Here is a 22,268-nt window from a genome sequence, read left to right on the forward strand (position 1 = left end):
ACGTGGAAAAGACTAAGGAGCTGGTGGTGGACCTGAGGAGGGCTAAGGCACCGGTGACCCCTGTTTCCATCCAAGGGGTCAGTGTGGACATGGTGCAGGATTACTAAGACCTGGGGATACGAATTGACAATAAACTGGACTGGTCAAAGAACACTGAGGCTGTCTACAAGAAGGGTCAGAGCCGTCTCTACTTCCCGAGAAGACTGAGGTCCTTTAACATCTGCCGGACGATGCTGAGGATGTTCTACGAGGCTGTGGTGGCCAGTGCTATCATGTTTGCTGTTGTGTGCTGGGGCAGCAAGCTGAGGGTAGCAGACACCAACAGAATCAACAAACTCATTCGTAAGGCCAGTGGGGGTGGAACTGGACTCTCTGACAGTGGAGTCTGAAAAGAGGATGCTGTCCAAGTTGCACGCCATCTTGGACAATGTCTCCCATCCACTCCATAATGTACTGGTTAGGCACAGGAGTACATTTAGCCAGAGACTCATTCCACTGAGATGTAACACTGAGCGTCATAGGAAGTCATTCCTGCCTGTGGCCATCAAACTTTACAACTCCTCCCTCGGAGTGTCAGACACCCTGAGCCAATAGGCTGGTCCTGGACTTAATTCCACTTGGAATAATTTAATTATTTATGGTTTTATATTGCTATATTTCTACACTATCCTTGATTGGTGCGACTGTAACGAAACCCAATTTCCCTCGGGATCAATAAAGTATGTCTGTCTGTCTGAATTATAGACCAGTGAGTCTTACCTCAGTGGTTGGTAAGCTGATGGAGAAGATCCTGAGAGGCAGGATTTATCAACATTTGGAGAGGTATAATATGATTGGGAATAGTCAGCATGGCTTTGTCAAAGGCAGATCGTGCCTTTGATTGAATTTTTTGAGGATGTGACTAAACACATTGATGAAGGAAGAGCAGTAAATGTAGTGTATATGGATTTCAGCAAGGCATTTTTTTAAGATACCCCATGCAAGGCTTGTTGAGAAAGTAAAGAGGCATGGGATCCAAGTGGACATTGCTTTGTGGATCCAGAACTAGCTTGCCCACAGAAAGCAAAGAGTGGTTGTAAACGAGTCATATTCTACATGGAGGTCGGTGACCAGTGGTGTGCCTCAGGGATCTGTTCTGGGACCCCTTCTCTTTGTGATTTTTATAAATGATCTGGCTGAGGAGGGATGGGTTAGTAAATTTGCTGTTAACACAAAGGTTGGCGGTGTTGTGGGTATTGTGGAGGGCTGTCAGAAGTTGCAATGGGACATTGATAGATGCAAAACTGAGCTAAGAAGTGGCAGATGGAGTTCAACCCAGATAAGTGTGAGGTGGTTCATTTTGGTAGGTCAGATATGATAGCAGAATATAGTATTAATTAATGCAAGACCTCTTGGCAGTGTGGAGGATCAGAGGGATCTTGGGGTCCGAGTCCATAGGATGCTCAAAGCTGCTGCGCAGGTTGAAGGAAAACCTCTTAATCCTGTTGGCTAAGGCCTTCTCATGGCCCCCTGGCCCTCCTAAGTTCATTCTTAAGCTCCTTCTTGCTAGCCCTATAATTTTCTAGCTCTATCACTGCACATATACATATTGTATATTCAAATAGTTAATACAATTAACCAAAAAAAATCTTTGGCGTCTAATGGAGGGTGGGGGACACAGAGGTGAATGAAAGTCACAAATGGGCCATGAGTAGGAAAAGACCATAAGACAAAGGAGCAGAAGTCGGCCATTTGGCCCATCGAGTCTGCTTCGCCTTTTCATCATGAGCTGATCCAATCTCCCCTTTAGCCCCATTCCCCCGCCTTATCACCATGACCTTTGATGCCCTGACTACTCAGATACCTATCAATCTCGGCCTTAAATACACCCGGTGACTTGACCTCTACTGCCACCCGTGGCAACAAATTCCACAGATTCACCACCCTCTGGCTAAAAAATTTTTTTCGCATCTGTGTTCTGAGTGGGCTCCCTGCAATCCTCAAGTCATGTCCTCTCATACTAGACTCCCCCACCATGGGAAAGAACTTTGCCACATCCACTCTGTCCATGCCTTTCAACATTCAAAATGTTTCTTTGAGGTCCCTCCTCATTCTTCTAAACTCACAGTCCGAGAGCGGTCAAACGTTCCTCATATGTTAATCCTCTCATTCCCGGAATCATTCTAGTGAATCTTCTCTGAACCCTCTCCAATGTCAGCACATCCTTTCTTAAATAAGGATCCCAAAATTGTACACAGTATTCCAAGTGAGGTCTTACCAGTGCTTTATAGAGCCTCAACATCACATCCCTGCTCCTATTCTCTATTCCTCTAGAAATGAATGCCAACATTGCATTCGCCTTCTTCACCACCGACTCAACCTGGAGGTTAACCTTAAGGTTATCCTGCACAAGGACTCCCAAGTCCCGTTGCACCTCAGAACTTTGAAGTCTTTCCCCATTTAAATAATAGTCTGCCCATTTATTTCTTCTACCAAAGTGCATGACCGTACACTTTCCAACATTGTAATTCATTTGCCACTTCTTTGCCCATTCCCCCAATCTATCCAAGTCCCTCTGCAGACTCTCTGTTTTCTCAGCACTACCGGCTCCTCCACCTATCTGTATCATCAGTAAACTTAGCCACAAAGCCATCTATTCCGTAATCCAAATCGTTGATATACAACGTAAAAAGAAGTGGCCCCAACACGGACCCCTGTGGAACACCACTGGTAACTGGCAGCCAACCAGAATGGGATCCCTTTATTCCCACTCTCTGTTTCCTGCCAATCAACCAACTCTCTATCCACGTATGTAACTTTCCTGTAATTCCATGTGAATCTTGTTTAGCAGCCTCGTGCGGCACCTTGTCAAAGGCCTTCTGAAAATCCAAATACACAGCATCCACTGCATCTCCCTTGTCTAGCCTACTTGTAATTTCCTCAAAAAATTACACTAGGTTTGTCAGGCAGGATTTTCCTTGAAGGAAACCATGCTGAGTTCTGCCTATCTTGTCATATGCCTCCAGGTACTCAATAACCTCATCCTTGACAATCAACTCCAACAACTTCCCAACTATCGATGTCAAGCTAACAGGTCTATAATTTCCTTTTTGCTTTCTTGCCCCCTTCTTAAATAGCGGAGTGACATTTGCAATCTTCCAGTTCTCTGGAACCAGGCCAGAATCTATAGACTTTTGAAAGATCATTGCTAGCTAATGCCTCAGCAATCTCCACTGCTACTTCCTTCAGAACACGAGGGTGCATTCCATCTGGTCCGGGAGATTTATCGACCCTTAGACTATTCGGCTTCCTGAGTACTTTCTCTGTCATAATTGTGACTACGCATATTTCTCTTCCCTGACACCCTCGAATGTCCAGTATATTGCTGATGTCTTCCTCAGTGAAGACTGATGCAAAATAGTCGTTCAGTTCCTCCACCATCTCCTTACCTCCCAGCATCTCCAGCATCATTTTTTATCGGTCCTATATCTACTCTCACCTGTCTTTTACTCTTTATATACTTGAAAAAGCTTTTAGTATCCTCTTTGATATTATTTGCTAGCTTCCTTTCATAGTTCATCTTTTCCCCTCTTAATGACCTTCTTAGTTTCCTTTTGTAAGCTTTTAAAAACTTCCCAATCCTCCATCTTCCCACTAATTTTTGCTTCCTTGTATGCCCTCTGCTTTTACTTTGGCGTTGACTTCTCTTGTCAGCCACGGTTGAATCCTTTTTCCATTCGAAAATTTCTTCTTCTTTGGAATATATCTGTCTTGCACCTTCCTCACTTCTCGCATAAACTCCAGCCGCTGCTGCTCTGCCATCTTTCCCGCTAGTGTCCCTTTCCAGTCAACTTTGGCCAGTTCCTCTCTCATGCCACGGTAATTTCCTTTACTTTACTGAAGTACCAACACATCGGATTTTGGCTTCTCTTCTTCAAATTTCACAGTGAACTCAATCATGTTGTGATCATTGCCTCCTAAGGGTTCCTTCACTTCCATCTCTCTAATCACCTCTGGTTCATTAAAAAAGATCGAGAATTATTGCTGTAATTCTTGGATTATTTACCTTACTTGTGGGGTTTAATTTGTGTTCAGTTTGGCCGCTTCTTTAGCCTGTGACTACAGCATCCAAAAGCTTAACATAAATGCAAGTTCTTTATTTATTAATTAAGGTGAATTCCCTATTACAGAGAATGGTACAGCAGAGGAACAGGCCTTTCAGGTTGTAATGTCTGTGTAGAACATGATGCAGAGTTAAACTAGTTCTCTTTGGCAGACACCTGATCCAGATATCATTTCTTCATACTTGCAAGTCTAACAGCCTCTTAAACACTACTATGATACCTGCTCCTGCTGCCACCCCTACCATCCTGTTCCAGGCACTACCCCTCCATAAAAACAAAAAAAATCTTTAAACTTCATCCCTCTCACCTTAAAACTATGCCCTCTAGTATTTGATATTCCTACTTTGAATAAAGATTCTGAGTATCTACCAACATTCCCTCTAATTGTTTTTTACAGCTATGTGGACCATCCATTGCTCTGAGCAGGACATTTTTTACCCAGCCTGAAAACTGCACAGTTTTTAAAATATTTTTAATATGCATACTATGAATATTTAGAATGAAAATTGAAAAATAACATACTTTTTATTATATTTATTAAGTGAAGGGTATATTGAAACATAGTACAAGAAAATCTTTCACATTTCATAAACTTTCTCATTTGTCTTTCTTACAAATCCATCATCTATAAACACTGTCCAGATTAATTTTGCATCCAGATGAAATATACGTCTTGATTCTCGATCATCCAAATGTTCCACTTCTCGTCTTTTCTGGATTTACATTAAATTGAATTTATAATACTGCGTCCACTTTCGCAGTCAGAACTAGAAGCTTGAAATGTTACAACAATGTCAACAAGAATTGACAGTTCTTCAAATTCTTTGCTTCTAAGCACATAGTTCAACGTATCAATGAATGTCTTAATTGAACCAATCTTAACTTTCTCAGACAAAAAACTTGAAAGCTCGGTACTGGTGCAGTATTTTTGAGGCAACACTTTAATCATAGTTTGTAAGAGTAGCTGAGTGTTCTTTCGTCATTCATACACCATTCTGTTTTCCAAATTCAAAACTGGTTGCATTTCCAATAGCAACAAGGTCAATAGCTTGCCATTCTTTTAACTTGTCATCTGGAAATCTATTATTCAAGTGATTACACACATGTTGAATGAATTGAATAATTTATTATTATTATTTAGGTACAGCATGGAATAGTCTCTTCCGGTCATTTGAGCCAAACTGCCCAGCAAACCTTTGATTTAATCCTAGCCTGATCATAATTTACAATGACCAATTCACTTATCAACTGGTACATCTTTGGACTGTGGGAGGAAACTGGAGCACTTGGAGGCCACCCAAGCAGTTATGGGGAGAACGTTTAAACAACTTACAGGCAGGTGTGGAAATTGAACCTGTGTTTCTGGTACTGTAAAGAGTTGTGCTAACCACTACACTACCATGCTGCCCCAAATGCAAGCAATCTTTTACTTTGTCATTCCAATAAATGATATTGCCAAATTACTGTGACTTGTTAATTTTTGCTTTTATAATTCAGTTGTATTCAAACAGCTTTTCTGAAGGAATTTACAAAGTGATGCCATATCTTTTCAACATTGTTAAGGACAGTTACTGTTACTCAATATTGTGGATTGGTCAAAATCTTGCGGCAGGAATTGCTGATTAGATTATTACATTCATTAACTTGCACTTTGCAATACTGGATTCGTAATTCCTCATTTAGTAACAGCAAAATGTTTTGACAGCCCTTACTTTGTTTAGTGGTCTGTGACATTAGCTATTTCTTCTAGTTTTTTTTTTAACCAGTATAAAATGCTGAACATTGTATACCCTGTTTGTAGCAGAGATTCTGTATCCTGCATAATTGGCATCTTTTCCATCCATCATCTAAACCAGTGCTTCCCAACCTTTCTTAGCCCAACATCCCAACACTTAAAGCACCTTCATAATTGCAAACACCCCTCTCAGGCACAATATACTTTCTGATACCCCATAATGTAAAAACATGTCTGCTATTCTGTATGCTAACATGAGAAAAATAATTCTGCTGTTAATTTTAATTTGTCTTTAAACCTAGCTTACACAGTACCTGTGTGCTGTACAGCAACTTTGATATCAATGTGATCCTTGAGCTTGATGGTTTCAGCAGGAGTTGAAATATCTGGTTCAAGTTGTGACAGTAAAAGCCTTAAGTCCTCACATGTAACAATGTCCAAGCGATTTCTGTTTTTTGTCAGTGTGTGGTTCACTGCACTGAAGTCTTTTTCAACAAGGTAGGAGGATGCAAGTGCAATGAAGAACAGCTTAGCTCTTCTCCAAAGACCAGGAAACTTTGTATGATGGCGTAGCCACATACCACAAAAGCGGACATTTTTGAAAAGCATTTTTGCTTCTTCTTCATTCTGAATTTTGATAATTTCTTCTTACAAGTTCTCTTCCTGTTCTTCCACCTTGCAAAGAAATGGGTTAATTACCCAGTTTGGAATTTCCAGAATGTTCAAATTGTTAAATCGATACTGAAAACCCTTCTTCAGTGACTGCAGTACTCTTGCATTCACCTTCTGTGAAAGACAGTGCCATACTTTCCATGTAGGGAAACTGTGAGAACAATCTTCTCCCAATGTTTTGCTAATATATTACCAATTTTCCGATAAAAGTGGAACTGCACTTATTGCCTAGATTAAATTGAAATTCTCATCCTGCAGTTTCATGTTTAGAATGTTCATTTCATCATACAGGTCAGCTAGGTATGCTACATCTCCATGTAGAAGTTCAATCTTGTCTCCCAAGCTCTTGTCAACTTTGAGTAAATATTCAACCAGTGTCAAAAAGATCAGAGAAACATTTTAAGTAGCAGCCTTTTGACAGCCAACATACTTCAGTGTGAAGAAGCAAACATTCAAACTCTTCATCATTATCTTGGTATAACTGGCAAAATATTCTGCTGTTTAATGGATGAGCTTTAATTTTGTTGGTAGTAGATATTACAAGAGTCATGCTTGAAGTAAGTCACTAGCTGAGTTTTTTGGCTGTGAGATGTTGACAATGAATTACACAATGGATTGCTAACAGACTTGGAATTTATTTTTTCATAAATACCTCTAAAGCAGCATGGTGACCTGTCATATATGGTACTCCATCTGTTGCACAAGCAATCCTGTTCCTAATCAGACAAGTCCTGACGAAGGGTCTCGGCCCGAAACATTGGCAGTGCTTCTCCCTATAAATGCTGCCTGGCCTGCTGTGTTCCACCAGCATTTTGTGTGTGTTGCTTGAATTTCCAGCATCTGCAGATTTCCTCGTGCTTATGTTCCTAATCGGAATATTTTTATCCTCAATATACATTTTGAGCTCGGCATAGACTGATTCTCTGTTGATATTTGTTTTTAACTTTTTACAAAAAAGAATTTCTTCATAAACATTTCCATTTTCAATAAACTGTACATATGCCATTAGCTACAGAGTTTTTCTCAGAGAAAGTGATTTTAAAATACAGGTATCCATTTTAAAAATAGTGGTGAGTACTTCTGATACAGCAGCTATTATTAATTTTTCGCCAATTGCACAAGATTTTCCACACTTGGCTATCATCTTGGAAATGTTGTAAGAAGCAGTGATCAATATCAAGGTTATTTTTAGCTTTCTTAGCAAATGACTCAAGAGTGCAACACTTCAAATGCTTCCTTCTGGAACTGAGTAATACCATAAGTAGCTTTTTCAAGGTGTCTTTTACGGAACTGTTCTTGCAATCTTGATGGTTTCATGGCTTTATTAGACAGTACATTATTACAAGAAAGACACATGGGACGTCACTGATCCAACAGGAACAGAATAAAACCATACTTCAGGTATGTAACATTGTATTGATGCACTTTCTGTTTCTTAGCAGGAATAGAATTCAAGGCTTCACCGCCTTCAGACTCATAGAGAGCATGCTATACGTACTTATCCATCATTAACGGGGCTAAATTAAAATTAAAAAACTGGTGGGCACCCTGGTTGCGAATTTATGCATCCTCAATAAATATATGTGTGGTTGAATGGATTTCACTTAGTTACTTACATCCTTCATTTACATGAGGAGTAAAAATCTTCATGTTACATCTTCATCTAAATGTGCAATGTGCAATTTATAGTGATTTATAATAAATAATATGTGCAACAGGACAGTCAGTATAACATGGACGTACAATTGTGTTAGCATGAGTTGATCAGACTGATGGTCTGGTGGAAGAAGCTGTCCCGGAGCCTGTTGGTCCTGGCTTTTATGCTGCAGTACTGTTTCCCGGATAGTAGCAGCTGGAACAGTTTGTGGTTGAGGTGACTCAGGTCCCCAGTGATCCTTCGGTCCCTTTTTGCACACCTGTCTTGGTAAATGTCCCGAATAGGGGGAAGTTCACAACTACGGATGCACTGGATCTCCGCACCACTCTCTGCAGCAGAGTCCTGCGATTGAGGGAAGTACAGTTCCCATTCCAGGCAGTGATGCAGCCAGTCAGGATGCTCTCAATCGTGCCTCTGTAGAAAGTTCTTAATGATTTGGGGGCCCATACCAAACTTCTTCAACCGTATGAGGTGAAAGAGGCATGCAAGATCCTCGGTGATGCTTATGCCGAGGAACTTAAAGCTGTACACCCTCTCAACCCCAGATCCATTGATGTCAATAGGTGTTAGCCTGTCTCCATTCCTCTTGTAGTCCCCAATCAACTCTCTTGTTTTTACGACATTGAGGGAGAGGTTGTTTTCTTGACACCACTGTGTCAGGGTGATGACTTCTTCTGTGTAGGCTGCCTCGTTTTTATTTGAGATTAGGCCAGTTAGGGTAATATTGTCAGCAAATCTAAATAGCCAATTGGAGCAGTTGGTGGTGATACAGTCATGGATATACAGAGAGTAAAAGGGGGGGGGCTTAGGACACAGCCCTAAGGGACACCTTTGCTGAGAGGCAGAGGTGAGGGAGTCCACTCTTACCACCTGCCAGCAATCTGACAGGAAGTCCAACATCCAGCTACACAAGGCAGTGTGAAGGCCAAGGTCTCTGGGCTTCCTGTTGTGCCTGGAGGGAATTATGGTGTTGAATGCTGAATTGTTTGGTGAGGTCGGGAGAGATTGCTGAGTTTCAGATATATTGTGATGAATAGTGCTCACCACTTACAGGGCTGTGGCACTTCCCGTGTTGAGTACCTCATCCTGGTTTTTGGAAGTGCCTGCTCTACTAACGGTCAGTCAGGTCTCGTGACTCAAGTTAGGGTGCTGCTTGCCACACTCCCTCAACAACTTCTATTTCCTCTAATACTCCCTTAGGACATGTAACCACTCCTTTTGGGAATCACTGATCTAAACCCAGGTATTCTCTGTGTAAAATGTAATGTTGTTTTGACAGGTGCCTTATTTCTTGTTGAAGAATTGCTTCCACACCATTATTCTTTCCAAGCATAATATTCGCCTTGTCTGACGTTTTGTTCTTCATATTTTTTTAATTGCTTCAACACTAGTGATACTGTCACATGTAGTTAGTTTGAAAATACTTACAAACACAGTCTTATAGGAAGTTTGATTTCTGGCTGAAACTTAAAATACAAAATTACCATTTTCTGTACAGAATGTCTGTACTTTCATTAGCAATTAATGTATGGAAAGCAGATTTCCGCAATTCTTCCTTTATTTGTTTCTGAAGCACAAAGTTAATGCACTCAAGAAATTCAAATGCATAGTTCTTGCTGCACTAACTCTCTGGTGTGTTTACATTCTTAGCCATGTGCATGATTTTTTTTTACATGGAATGCACCGAAGATTAATTTTTACTAAGATAATGTTATCAGTTACCACTTTGACCATATCAGATTTATACTTCTTTCACACATCTTGTTTCACTCCTGCTTCACGCTCTTTTGAAGTTTCAGTTAATGTGCAAAATTCCACATTTCTTCTGGTTGCATTGATTGATAACCGCAACTGCAATCCTATACAAATTCTCCAGTTAAATTGTCATTTTAATTCATCTAACTTCCATTCACCCTATTTTCTTCCATTACTGAACTTGCCCCAAACTTGCACTTCCGCACAATATCACCAGTATCTTGATATGTAAAACCAATTTTGATATTTTGGTTTTGATGTGAAGACAGTAGTTCAGTATTTACAAGTTGCAAAAGCCAACCTACTTTAAATTTTGTTCTTCAAAGCTTTGAATTCTTCTTCTTCTTTTCCTTTCCACATCTTTAGAATACCACAAAAATAATAATTACTATCATTTGGGAATACTATTATTTTTAGAAAAATTAACAAGGTAAGTAAACATATTTTAATAAAATAATTAGGCCATTTAGCCTATCGAGTCTGCTCCGCCATTTCATAATGGCTGATCCATTTTTCCTCTCAGCCCCAATATCTTGCCTTCCCCCCATATCCCTTCATACCCTGTCCATTCAAGAATCTATCAGCCTCTGCCTTTAGTACATAAAGACTTGGCCTCCACTGCTGCCTGTGACAACGAATTCCACAGTTTCACTACTCTTGGTCAAAGAAATTCTCATCTCCTCATCCCTGTTCTAAAAGGACGCCCCTCTTTTCTGAGGCTGTGTTTTCTGGTCCTAGACTCTCCTACTTTGTTTTAACAATTTTTTAAATTTAAAAATTCTTATTACATTATAATTAATCACTAATTTAACTCACTGCTTATTTAATTTAATCAATTTAACTTTATTTTATTAATATATATATTCTACAATAATATACATTTTTTATTATTATATATTGCAATGTACTGCTGCCACATAACATTTTACGACATAAACCAGTGATATTAAACCTGATTCTGAATTTTTTGCAAAGTTATTTGCCAAAAGAGTCAGGATACAAAATTTTTCACATCATACACAAACCACAGCTGACATGAGTAAATGATGTCAGGCAGTCAAAACAGCTAACAGACACAATGGTAAAAGTAAAATGTTTTGACTAGACAGCGTCAGCGTTCAGAGTGCAGCAGTTTATCAACAATGAGCTACCAACTTCCATTCTGTGTTTATTGTTACAATTTGTAACAGTGTTGTAACTTGAAACACTCACAGTGTAAATATGTTGAAGCCCTAAAATGTTTCGAAGTAAGTGTGGTACATAATTTGTAAAATTTATGGTTTATGTACATTAATACATAATTACAGAGTATTTCACAATTCTGTTAACATTATATAAAAGAAAACTGTAGTTGCACGGCAACAAAGTCTGCGTACGCAAGAATATTCAGTTACTGCACAGTTGTGCACCCACTCAGCTTAGACGGAACAGTTCTGTCTACCCTAGCTATACCTATCATAATTTTATAACCTCTATTAGTTCCCCCCTCAGACTTTGATGCTCCAGAGCAAATAACCCAAGTTTGTCAACCTGCCTTATAGCACATACCCTCGTATCCAGGCAGCATCCTGGTGAACCTCTTCTGCAACCTCTCCTAAGCCTCAACAGCTTCTTGTAATGGGCAACCAGAAGGGCACATAATCCTACTTGAAGTGTAGTCTAACTGTAGTTTATATAGCTGTAACATGATTTCCTTACTCTTATACTCTGTTTACAGGTTCATCAAGAAACAGGGTTTGGACAGACTCTTCCATGAATGTGACAGTCATATGTGGCGCCTTGGAGACAGGCAAATACCTGAGGGCATTGTAGTGGATGGTGGTTCCGACTGGTTTGCTCTGACTCACAAGTTTGTTGATTATGTGGTGTACTCGCAGGATGAGCTGGTCATTCAACTGAAGCAGTTCTACGGGTACACTCTGCTTCCAGCTGAGGTGAGCACTGACTGACTTTCAAGTGTGTTTTTTTTCAGTGTCATCAAAATCAGGACTGTTTTGTGTTTGAGAATGGCACTCTTCCCACTTCAGACAGCAGTGTCTGACCCAAAATTTTCTAGGGAAGGAACAGCACAGAGAAGCCCTCCTTTATTCCATCATATCAAAATTTCCCGGGGAATATAGAGCAAAGTTGGTTACAGACTAAATCACCTTCAGAGCCATGCTGATAGAGACAATAGAGTAGGGTGGGTGGAATCGCTTACCAGCACAGGCAGAGACAATTAAAAACAATACTGGAAGTCCTCAGCTGGTGGGGCAGCATCGGTGGAGAGCAAAATGTTTTGTGTCATAGGGCAGTTATGAAATTGCTTAGATACAGTGTAAACCCCCCTTAATTTCTCCATCAAACTCTCTTTCCCATTTCTCACCAGTACTCTTTAGCCACCTTGACAGATAATGTGGATTTAATCACTTTGGAGTAGTTTTATCAGAGAATACCATATCCTCAAAGTTGCTTTAATTAGTTCAGATTTAAATTTAAAGTTTTCCATTCCTTTCTGTTTGTACATATAAGAAAACATTTAGTCCCTGGTTCTTTAGACTCTGTGTTAGAATTCTTAGTACACTAAAGGTGAGATTCTCATCGAGAATCAGTGTTCTCAACTTAAATAAGGGTAATTATAAAGGTGTAAAGGAGTCTTTATATACAGTGGACCAGTAAAATAGGATAATGGTCAGTAGATCTGAAGTAGCAGATATTTAAGCAACATTCACATAATTTACCCATACTAGAGGCTGCTCCCAGCATATCCTTAGGTTGCATTGGTATTAACACAAATGATGTTTTTTTACTGTATGTTTCAATGTACATGTGATAAATAAGTTAATTTCAATCTAATAATACTCAAAAGAAATTTATTCCAAATAGAAGGAGATTCAATAAGAAAGAAGCAGTATTTGTGGCTAATGAATAAGTTCAGAGAATATATTAAACCAAAAACTACAGCATACAAACGAGTCTCCCACCAGATTGTACGCTATGACTGGTTCTTCCCAAGGTCTTCTGTCTCCAACTTCTCTTGAACAAAAACCCAAGAACAATCTTATTGACCCTCACCAAGAAAAACCTCCCACTAATCGGATGACACACATTCCACATCATCCCTCATCTTCAACAATAACCCAAACAAGCTGAAAGCAGAAAAAAACAGCTCTTACAGAGGTGCACAAAATGAAGTACATACAGCATAACAGTAAAAAAATATGAACCAGAGCATTACATAAGGGAGAGGGAGACCCCGGTGAGCCTCCTGGCAGTTTTTACTATCTCGGTAGGGTCACTGCAGTTTGATTCCTTGCAGCTTCCACACCACACCATGATAAAGCCAGACAGGGCAGTTTTGATGGTACTCCTATAGAAAGTCATTAGAATGGGGGTGGGGAGCCTTGCACGCCTCTGGCAATTAATATCAAATCATGGAGGCCTTTTTTTGGGGAGGAGGACGATAAAAACTTGACAGATCAGGGAACTGGTACATGAAGTCTGGATAAACATTCATGAAACTGGTACATGAAGTCTGGATAAACATTCATGAAACTGGTACATGAAGTCTGGATAAACATTCATAATCATATTGGATGATAGATCAGGCTTGAGGAACCAGGCCAGGTAGCTGTATAGAACTTTGGTTGAGTCACATTGGAATATTTTGTGCAGTTCTGGTCACTATGTTGCTGGAATGGATATGGAGGGAGTGCAGGGAAGCTTTACCAGGATGTTGCCTGGATTCAAGAGTATTAGTGGTTGGACAAACTGAGCATCTTTTAAACTGATATTAAATTTAGATCTTAATAAAAGACCTCCAATAACTAGAGGAAGTAACTGTGTTATCAAAATTGTTTATAACTATGAATATTTGTATTAAATCTCAAATTCATTTTATTTCTGGTACCTTGGCTTTTCTTGATTTACCTGAATAGCCTCATTCATTATGAACTGTTTCACTTGTGTATCATTTTGTCTTCAAATGTGCATTTTTGTTCGTATGAAAGCAAGCGTTTGCAACAAGATAAGAATATAACTTGCTTTACATGTGAACAGACATTTAAAAGATGACCTCCCTTCCAAAGATGCCAGTTTTTTCTTGGTGTACAGTTCCCTGGGTGATAGAACTTTACCCAAGTCCCTGATCTTAATGTAAGCAAACATTGGGAGTTAACAGACTATAGAACTGTGCAGAGAACACCTACTTTCCGGTTACCTTATGATTCCAAGGAAGCACTTTCTGAGGTACTGATAATAGTCAAAATCAAGAACCCTAACTCTACTTTCAAAGATCTTCCGTTCATTGTATCCTGATTCTACTTCAGCTGAAACTAAATTCAACCTGTTAACCATAATATTTCTATGGTTTAGTTCAGATAAGTGTAATCTAATAAGCCTCTAAACAGTGTATTTACGTGCAATTTGGATTGAGGAATGAATCAAGGAGGAATAGATGACATTAATGATCTTCCGAGGCAGGCAGCTAATGCAAGGTTAAGCAGAGACGAATAAATGGCAGTGGGGTTTTGGCAGAACATAAAGAGACAGTTCTTTTCCTACAAAATACAATTATTTTGTCACTCAGTAGGAAAGGATATGTTGTTGATTGTGTGGTTCCTGGAGAGGGAAACATTTGGAAGTAACTTTAGGAAAATAAACAATTCAATTGATTATTTCATTGTCCTGAAAGCTGGGTTTGAGTTGCTTATTTTCCTATAGCCTTCAAATTTCAAAAGTGCCCATTTGAAACTGAAATAGAAATCAGGGGATCTTTGTCTTCTGAGCGATTATATTTTAGAGTGTTTTAGCAGAGAGAAAGATGGAATCAAGAGATCTGAACGGAGGAAAGTGAGGAATGGAAATTTTAACTTGGCCGTTTAAAGTCCTCAATCTTCTCCTTTAATCTATCCCTAAGCACCATTCTGACAGTAAAAAGCCTTGTGGACAATTCCTATTCTGGTTTCAAAGTGATTTTTATTCCTCAATTCAAATTACATGGTATCAGCTGATTGATCATGCATCCTTTTATCTCATTCCATTAATGTTATTTAACATGTAATCTGACATTCTAGCTTAGATTGGGGTAGATAAGATGTCAGTAAAATAACTTCGAAATTGCACAGAAAAAATACAGATATTTTTAATAACAATGGAGTGATCATAATTAGAGACAGACAAGATGCTAGAACCAGAGGCTTTGGTGAATTTATGGAGCTAAGCGGCAAGTCACAGAAAGATTTGAAAAGCAGGGATGAAAATCAAAAACACAAGGCGATGCTTAACCTGCAGTCTTATCCCAAAAAGCCATTATGAAAAATAAATCTTCTCCTTTTGCAGCTGGGATACATTCCAAGCTATATCCTCTTAGTCCATGATCTTCCAATGCCCATGCCAACTGTAATGTGGCGTGTATTGTACTGATTATCCTCACATCTTTGCCAATCCTATTTTTGTTTGCTATAATGTTCATTTCCAAGAAGCATTGTATTCCGAGTACATTTGGTTAACTTCCACCCCACTGAGGAGAAAGATTGTGGAGTGGCTTGTTAAAGGTGTATTAAATTGTAAGAGGCAATGATCGTTAGCTAATCAAAATAGTATTCCCATGGTAGGGATATCAAGATCAGGAAAGTCCAGGTTTAAGGTCAGAGGCAGGAATTTTAAAGGGGATTTGAGCAACAAGTATTTTTTAAATACACAGAGAACACTTCATAGCTGGAATGTGTTGCCAGAGGACGTGGTTGAATCAAGTACTATCACTACATTTAAGTGACATTTAAACAGATACTTGGATAAGTAAGGCTCAAAAGGCATGGTTCTAAAATTAGTGTAAATGTAAAGGATTAGTGTAAATGGACAAAAAGCCAGCGTGGACATGTTGCTTAAAGGATCCACTTCTGAGCTAATTGACCTTATCGCTTTACAAAGAAGCTATTTTACTTTGATCCAAATAAACCCTACACAACCCTCACAACCAACTCTTTATCCCTAACAACATGGTTTGCAAGCATTTCACTATTTTCAGTACTGCACTGAATCCAGCATTTCTGTGACCTCCTGTTTTTATATTCTATGACTCAGACTTTCAACCAATATCTTATGTCCTTTTCTGCAGCCGTGACACGATCTCTGATCAATAGTGCCACACCCCCACCTCTTTTGCCTCCATCCCTGTCCTTCCTGAAAAATCTAAAGCCTGACACTCTTAAGTAGCCATTCCTGTCCCTGAGCCATCCAAGTCTCTGTAATGGCCACAACATCATAGCTCCAAGTACTGATCCACACACTAAGCTCAACCATTTTGTTCATGATATTCCTTGCATTAAAATAGACACATCTCAAACCATTAGTCTGAACACATCCCTTCTCTATCACCTGCCTGTCCTCCCTCTCACACTGTCTACAAGCTTCCTCTATTTGAGAGCCAACTGCCCCTTCCTCCATTTCTTCAGTTTGGTTCCACCCCCAGCAATTCCAGTTTGAACTCTCCTTAATGGCCTTAGCAATCCTCCCCGCCAGGATATTGGTCCTCCTCGGATTCAAGTGCAACCCGTCCTTTTTGTACAGGTCACAGCAGCCCCAAAAGAGGTCCCAATGATTCAGAAATCTGAATACCTGCCTTCTGCTCCAATCCCTCAGCCACACATTTATCCTCCACCTCACTCTATTCCTATACTCACTATCATGTGGCACAGGCACTAACCCCGAGATTACTGCCTTTGAGATAATGCTTCTCAGCTTTTTTCCTAATTCTCTGTAGTCTGTTTTCAGGACCTCCTCACTTTTCCTACCCATGTCATTGGTACCAATGTGTACCACGACCTCTGGCTGTTCATTTTCCCACTCAGGATATCGTGGATGTGTGAGAAACATCCCGGACCCTGACACCTACAAGGCAAACTACAATCCGCGTTTCTTTCCTGTGTCCACAGAATCACCTGTCTGAACCCCCTAACTATAGAGTCCCCTATTACTACTACTTTTCTCTTCCTTTCCCTGCCCTACAGAGCCACAGGGCCATCTCTGTGCCAGAGGCACAGCCACTGTTGCTTCCCTCAGGAAGGTTGCCCTTCTCTCACCCCAACAGTACTCAAACAGGAGTACTTATTGTTACCTGGAGTACTCAGTTACTCAGACCACATCTCTGTTATGCTAATCCCAGCATACAGACCGCTCGTCAGGCGCTCCAGACCAGTTCAGAAGCAGGTGAAAACCTGGCCAGCAGGAGCCATCTCTGCTCTTCAAGACTGCTTTGTGCACACTGACTGACACATGTTCAGGGAGGCTGCAACCGATGGCGACTCTACCAACTTAGAGGAGTACACAGCATCAGTGACCAGCAACATCAGCAAGTGCATTGATGATGTTGCTCTGTCCAAGACCATCACTATACATGCCAACCAGAAGCCATGGATGACCGTGGAGGTGAGTACACTGCTGAGGTCCTGCAACTCTGCCTTCAGAGCAGGCGACAAGGCAGCCCTAACAACGGCAAGGGGCAAACTGTCCAGGGCCATCAGAGGGGCAAAGCGTCCACACGCCCGGCTAATCCACAGCCACTTCCAGGACAGCGGCAACATGCAGCGCATGTGGAAGGGCATCCAGGACATCACCAATTACAGGACAACATCACCTGACTCTGCAGGTGATGCCTCCCCCCCAGATGCGCTGAATAACTTCTACACTCGGTTTGAGGCAGAAAATGACGTGGCAGCGAGGAAGTCCACCCTTCCTACGAATGACCAGTTGTTGTGTCTCACCGTGGCTGATGTGAGAAGAACCCTGTGCAGGGTCAACCCACAGAAGGCTGCTGGACCAGACCTGGTAGAGTGCTCAGAGGATGTGCAGACCAGCTAGCAGATGTTCTTGCCAACATCTTTAACATCTCCCTGAGCAGCGCCACAGGTCCAACGTGCTTCAAGGCCACCACCATCGTCCCCGTGCCGAAGAAGTCTTCAGTGTCCTGCCTCAATGACTACCATCTCGTTGCACTTACATCCATCATCATGAAGTGTTTCGAGAGGCTCGTCATGAGGCATATCAAGACCCTGCTGCCCCCCTCACTGGACCCCCTGCAGTTTGCGTACCGTCCCAACCGCTCAACAGATGACACCATTGCCACCACCCTCCACCTGGCCCTAACCCACCTGGACAAAAAAGACACATATGTTCGGATGCTGTTCATAGACTTCAGTTCAGCATTCAACACAATCATCCCTCAGAAACTGATTGGAAAGCTGAGCCTACTGGGCCTGAACACCTCCCTCTGCAACTGGATCCTAGACTTCCTGACTGGGAGACCTCAGTCAGTCTGGATTGGGAGCAGCATCTCCAACACCATCACACTGAGCACGGGGCCCCCCCCAGGGCTGTGTGCTCAGTCCACTGCTGTTCACTCTGCTGACCCACGACTGTGCTGCAACACACAGCTCAAACCACATCATCAATTTCACCGATGACACAACCGTGGTGGGTCTCATCAGCAAGAACGACGAGTCAGCTTACAGAGGGGAGGTGCAGCGGCTAACGGACTGGTGCAGAGCCAACAACCTGTCTCTTAATGTGAACAAAACAAAAGAGATGGTTGTTGACTTCAGGAGGGCATGGAGCGACCACTCCCCGCTGAACATCGACGGCTCCTCAGTAGAGATCGCAAAGAGCATCAAATTTCTTGATGTTCACTTGGCGGAGAATCTCACCTGGTCCCTCAACACCAGCTCCATAGTAAAGAAAGCCCAGCAGCGTCTCTACTTTCTGCGAAGACTGAGGAAAGTCCATTTCCCACCCCGCCCATCCTCATCACATTCTACAGGGGTTGTATTGAGAGTATCCTGAGCAGCTGCATCACTGTCTGGTTCAGAAATTGCACCATCTTGGATCGCAAGACCCTGCAGCAGATAGTGAGGTCAGCTGAGAAGATCATGGGGTCTCTCTTCCCGCCATCACGGATATTTATACTACACGCTGCATCCGCAAAGGAAACAGCATTATGAAAGACCCCATGCACCCCTCATACAATCTCTTCTTCTTCCTGCCATCTAGGAAAAGGCTCTGAAGCATTTGGGCTCTCACAACCAGACTATGTAACAGCTTCATCCCCCAAGCTATCAGACTCCTCAATACCCAGAACCTGGACTGACACCTTGCCCAATTGTCCTGTTTATTATTTATTGTAATGCCTGCACTGTTTTTGTGCACTTTATGCAGTTCTGTGTAGGTCTGGAGTCTAGTGTAGCTTTCTCTGTGTTTTTTTACGTAGTTCAGTCTCGTTTTTGTACTGTGTCATGTAACACCATGGTCCTGAAAAATGTCTCATTTTTACTATGTACTGTACCAGCAGTTATGGTTGAAATGACAATAAAAGTGAATTGACTTGACTTGACTTGACTTAAGGAGAACAGCCACAGGGGTACTCTCTAGTATCTGACTCTTGCCCTTCCCTCTGTGACTGTTACCCCCTTATCTGTCTCCTGAGACTACTTGTCTATAGCTCCTCTCTATCACCTTCTCACTCTCCCTGACCAGACGAAGGTCATTGAGCTGCAGCTCCAGTTCCCTAACCCGGTCCCCAGGGAACTGCAGCTCAACGCACCTGGAGCAGACGTGGCCATCCGGGAGGTTGGGAGTCTCCCAGATATCCCACATCCAACACTCAATACAGAACACCGGCCTTTGCAAATAGTCCCTCAGTCACTAATTCACCCACTGAACTTTACATTCAGCCACTAAGATTCAGGGTTCATATATTATCAAATAAAGTATAAATTATACATCCTTGAGATTTACTTGCTCACAGTCACAAAGCAAGAAACCTGAAAGAACCCAATTAAAGAAAAAAAATTAAAATACAAATAAAAGGCCAACAGTGTAAATGTGCAGTTTTACTTCCATCTTGCCTCTTTCACCTCATCAATATAACATGTTTTTAACCTGCCACTACCACACAACACAGGTTTTTAGCCATACTATTCAGGAAATACAAAACCGTTCTTCTGCCCAGCATTGGAAAATGGTCCTCTCCATTTGTTTGCAAAGCCTACAGTGTGCAAGTCTTCTGAGGTATGTTGCTGTAAATCACCTGCATACTTACACTGTTTTGGGCCCAGCACATTAATCCTGGAGTCCACCATATATGCAGATCATTGTTCTCTCAGTGCTTTTTCCCCCCATTTCTCTTTTACAGTCTTTCTTTCACACCGTGTTGGAAAACAGCCACATGTGTGAGACGCTAGTGGATAACAACCTGCGCGTCACCAATTGGAACCGAAAGCTGGGCTGTAAGTGTCAGTACAAGCACATTGTGGACTGGTGCGGCTGCTCACCAAATGATTTCAAACCACAAGACTTCATAAGGCTTCAGGTAAAAAGTGTTTGGCTCCTTTGTCAAGTGGAATACTCATACTGTTCACAGGGTGCAAATGTGAAACGTGCTAATGTCTGGAACATTGGTCAAAGTAGCATATGTTAACATATGTGCAATGATAATAAATTTACTTTGATAATACACTGTTGCAGGTGTGATAGTATAGCTATTCCATTTCTGAGCCAGTAATACCAAGAAAGTGGGTTCAGATCCCAGTGTAATAATTTAAAATACTTCAGAACTTGGAAGTAGATACAATCTCCAACAGTCTGCTATCCAGCTGCTCAGAAATCCAGGAGGTTTGGTACCCAGCTCTGTTCTGTTTCAACTGATCGCTTCAAATCTAACAGCCTCTTTTTCCAGCATATCCTGAAGCTTGACTGTATCATTCGTGTTCACTGTAAAAAGCTGGAACGTATAAAAATCACAAACATAAACTTTGCGAGACCCTTTCACATCCACATCATCAGCTCACTGGAATCCTGTTATGCATTCCATAGTCATAGAGTTCCACAACCTGAAACAGACCCTTCAGCCCAACTCGCCCATGCCAACCTGAGCTAGTCTTGTTTGCTTGTGTTTAGCCCACATCCCTCTGAACCTTTCCCTTCTATGTATGTATCTCCCCAAATGTCTTTTAAATGTGTAATTGTACCTGCTTCTAACACTGGAAGATCATTGTAAATGACCATCAGTCTGTGAAACTGTTTCCCCTCACATCTGTTTAAAACCTTTCCCCTCTTGCCTTAAACTGATGACCTCTAGTTATAGGCTCCCCTACTCTGTGAAAAGACTTAGCATTCACGTTGTCTGTGTCCTCTATAATATTATACAACCATAATGCTCTGCTTAGGATTTCTTCTGCTATAATATAGGTATTTCAATTTAGCAATTTGTGCAAAAGCGATGTTCCCTCTAATTTTTAGTAGTCAGTGTGCGCAAAAAATCTTATGATGTGCAAATTTTTTTCCTGTGACAACAGTGCATGCACACATGGCACAGTTTATATAGGTTTACAAAATATTTGACATAAAACTGCACAGGATAACAACAAAATAACATACATATTTAAGTCACTCACTTTTTTTTCTCTCCTGTCTTTGGCATTTACCCATTCTGTGTAAACTCTATCTAGACTAATAGAACTTCCATCCAATTGATAGCTTCTGATTCTCATTAACATATCCAAATGACATTCACCCTAACAGTTTCTCGGCTTGTTTTTGAGTTGATTCATTAGGCTAGAACTTTGCTCACAATCCGCACTAGACGCAAGAAAGGTTCCCCCAACGTCCATCAACTGTGCAAGCAAGCAAAACTGTTCGTTTTGAAGTACAAATGCCACCATTTGAGCAAAGTTTGAAATCAGTTTGGATTTAATTTTTTCTTGCACAGAAAATTTGAAATCATTAAACTAACTATTACAGTATTTTCAGCTAGAAAATCATGATATTTTAGACATATGGCATTAACTTGTTCATCGCCAAATGTGAAGTCACAATCTGCAATTGCGGAGAAATCAAAAGCTGACCATTCTTGTACCTCATCTTTGTAAACTTTACATTATGAACACTGTCCGCCAAAGATGGCTGCCACCATGATGCAGCTGTACAAACCAGAACAGGAAAGGTGAGGTGAGGTAAATTAGTGGCGTGCATTGTGATATTTGAAAAACTGACTAAAAGATTAATTTCAATAAGTATAATTATTAATTACTACATTATTTTAGGTAACTAACCTTTTGTGCACACATTAATTTCCTTTGTGTGTTGAAAAATGTGTGTTCGCACGCACACGCGCACAGCTTAGAGAGAACATAGTGCAAAAGCAATGAGTTGCCATTGCAAGAAGTGCTTTATGCAGATGAATGGCTCCAAGGAGGGGCCTCCTGAGAAAGAGCCAGTTTGTTGGAGGTGGACTTCAAGGGAAGTTCAGACATTAGCTGGTCCTTTCACACAAACTGTGGGTTTGGTGCCGTGAGTAACAGTTGTACCCGGCTTT

The 22,268-nt window shown here is 41.0% G+C and overlaps 1 protein-coding gene across 2 annotated transcripts in view; it reads left to right on the forward strand.

Moving 5' to 3' along the window:
- The window catches only part of xylt2 (xylosyltransferase II), a 275,890-nt gene that overhangs the window by 207,343 nt on the left and 46,279 nt on the right, over positions 1-22,268 (forward strand). For both annotated transcript variants that reach the window (XM_059949008.1, XM_059949009.1), the window contains 2 exons: positions 11,640-11,856; positions 20,088-20,264. In XM_059949008.1, coding sequence (XP_059804991.1) covers positions 11,640-11,856; positions 20,088-20,264 — 394 coding nt within the window. The remainder of the gene's footprint in view (positions 1-11,639; positions 11,857-20,087; positions 20,265-22,268) is intronic.

Source organism: Hypanus sabinus, chromosome 23, assembly GCF_030144855.1.
Source record: "Hypanus sabinus isolate sHypSab1 chromosome 23, sHypSab1.hap1, whole genome shotgun sequence".
NCBI lineage: Eukaryota > Metazoa > Chordata > Chondrichthyes > Myliobatiformes > Dasyatidae > Hypanus > Hypanus sabinus.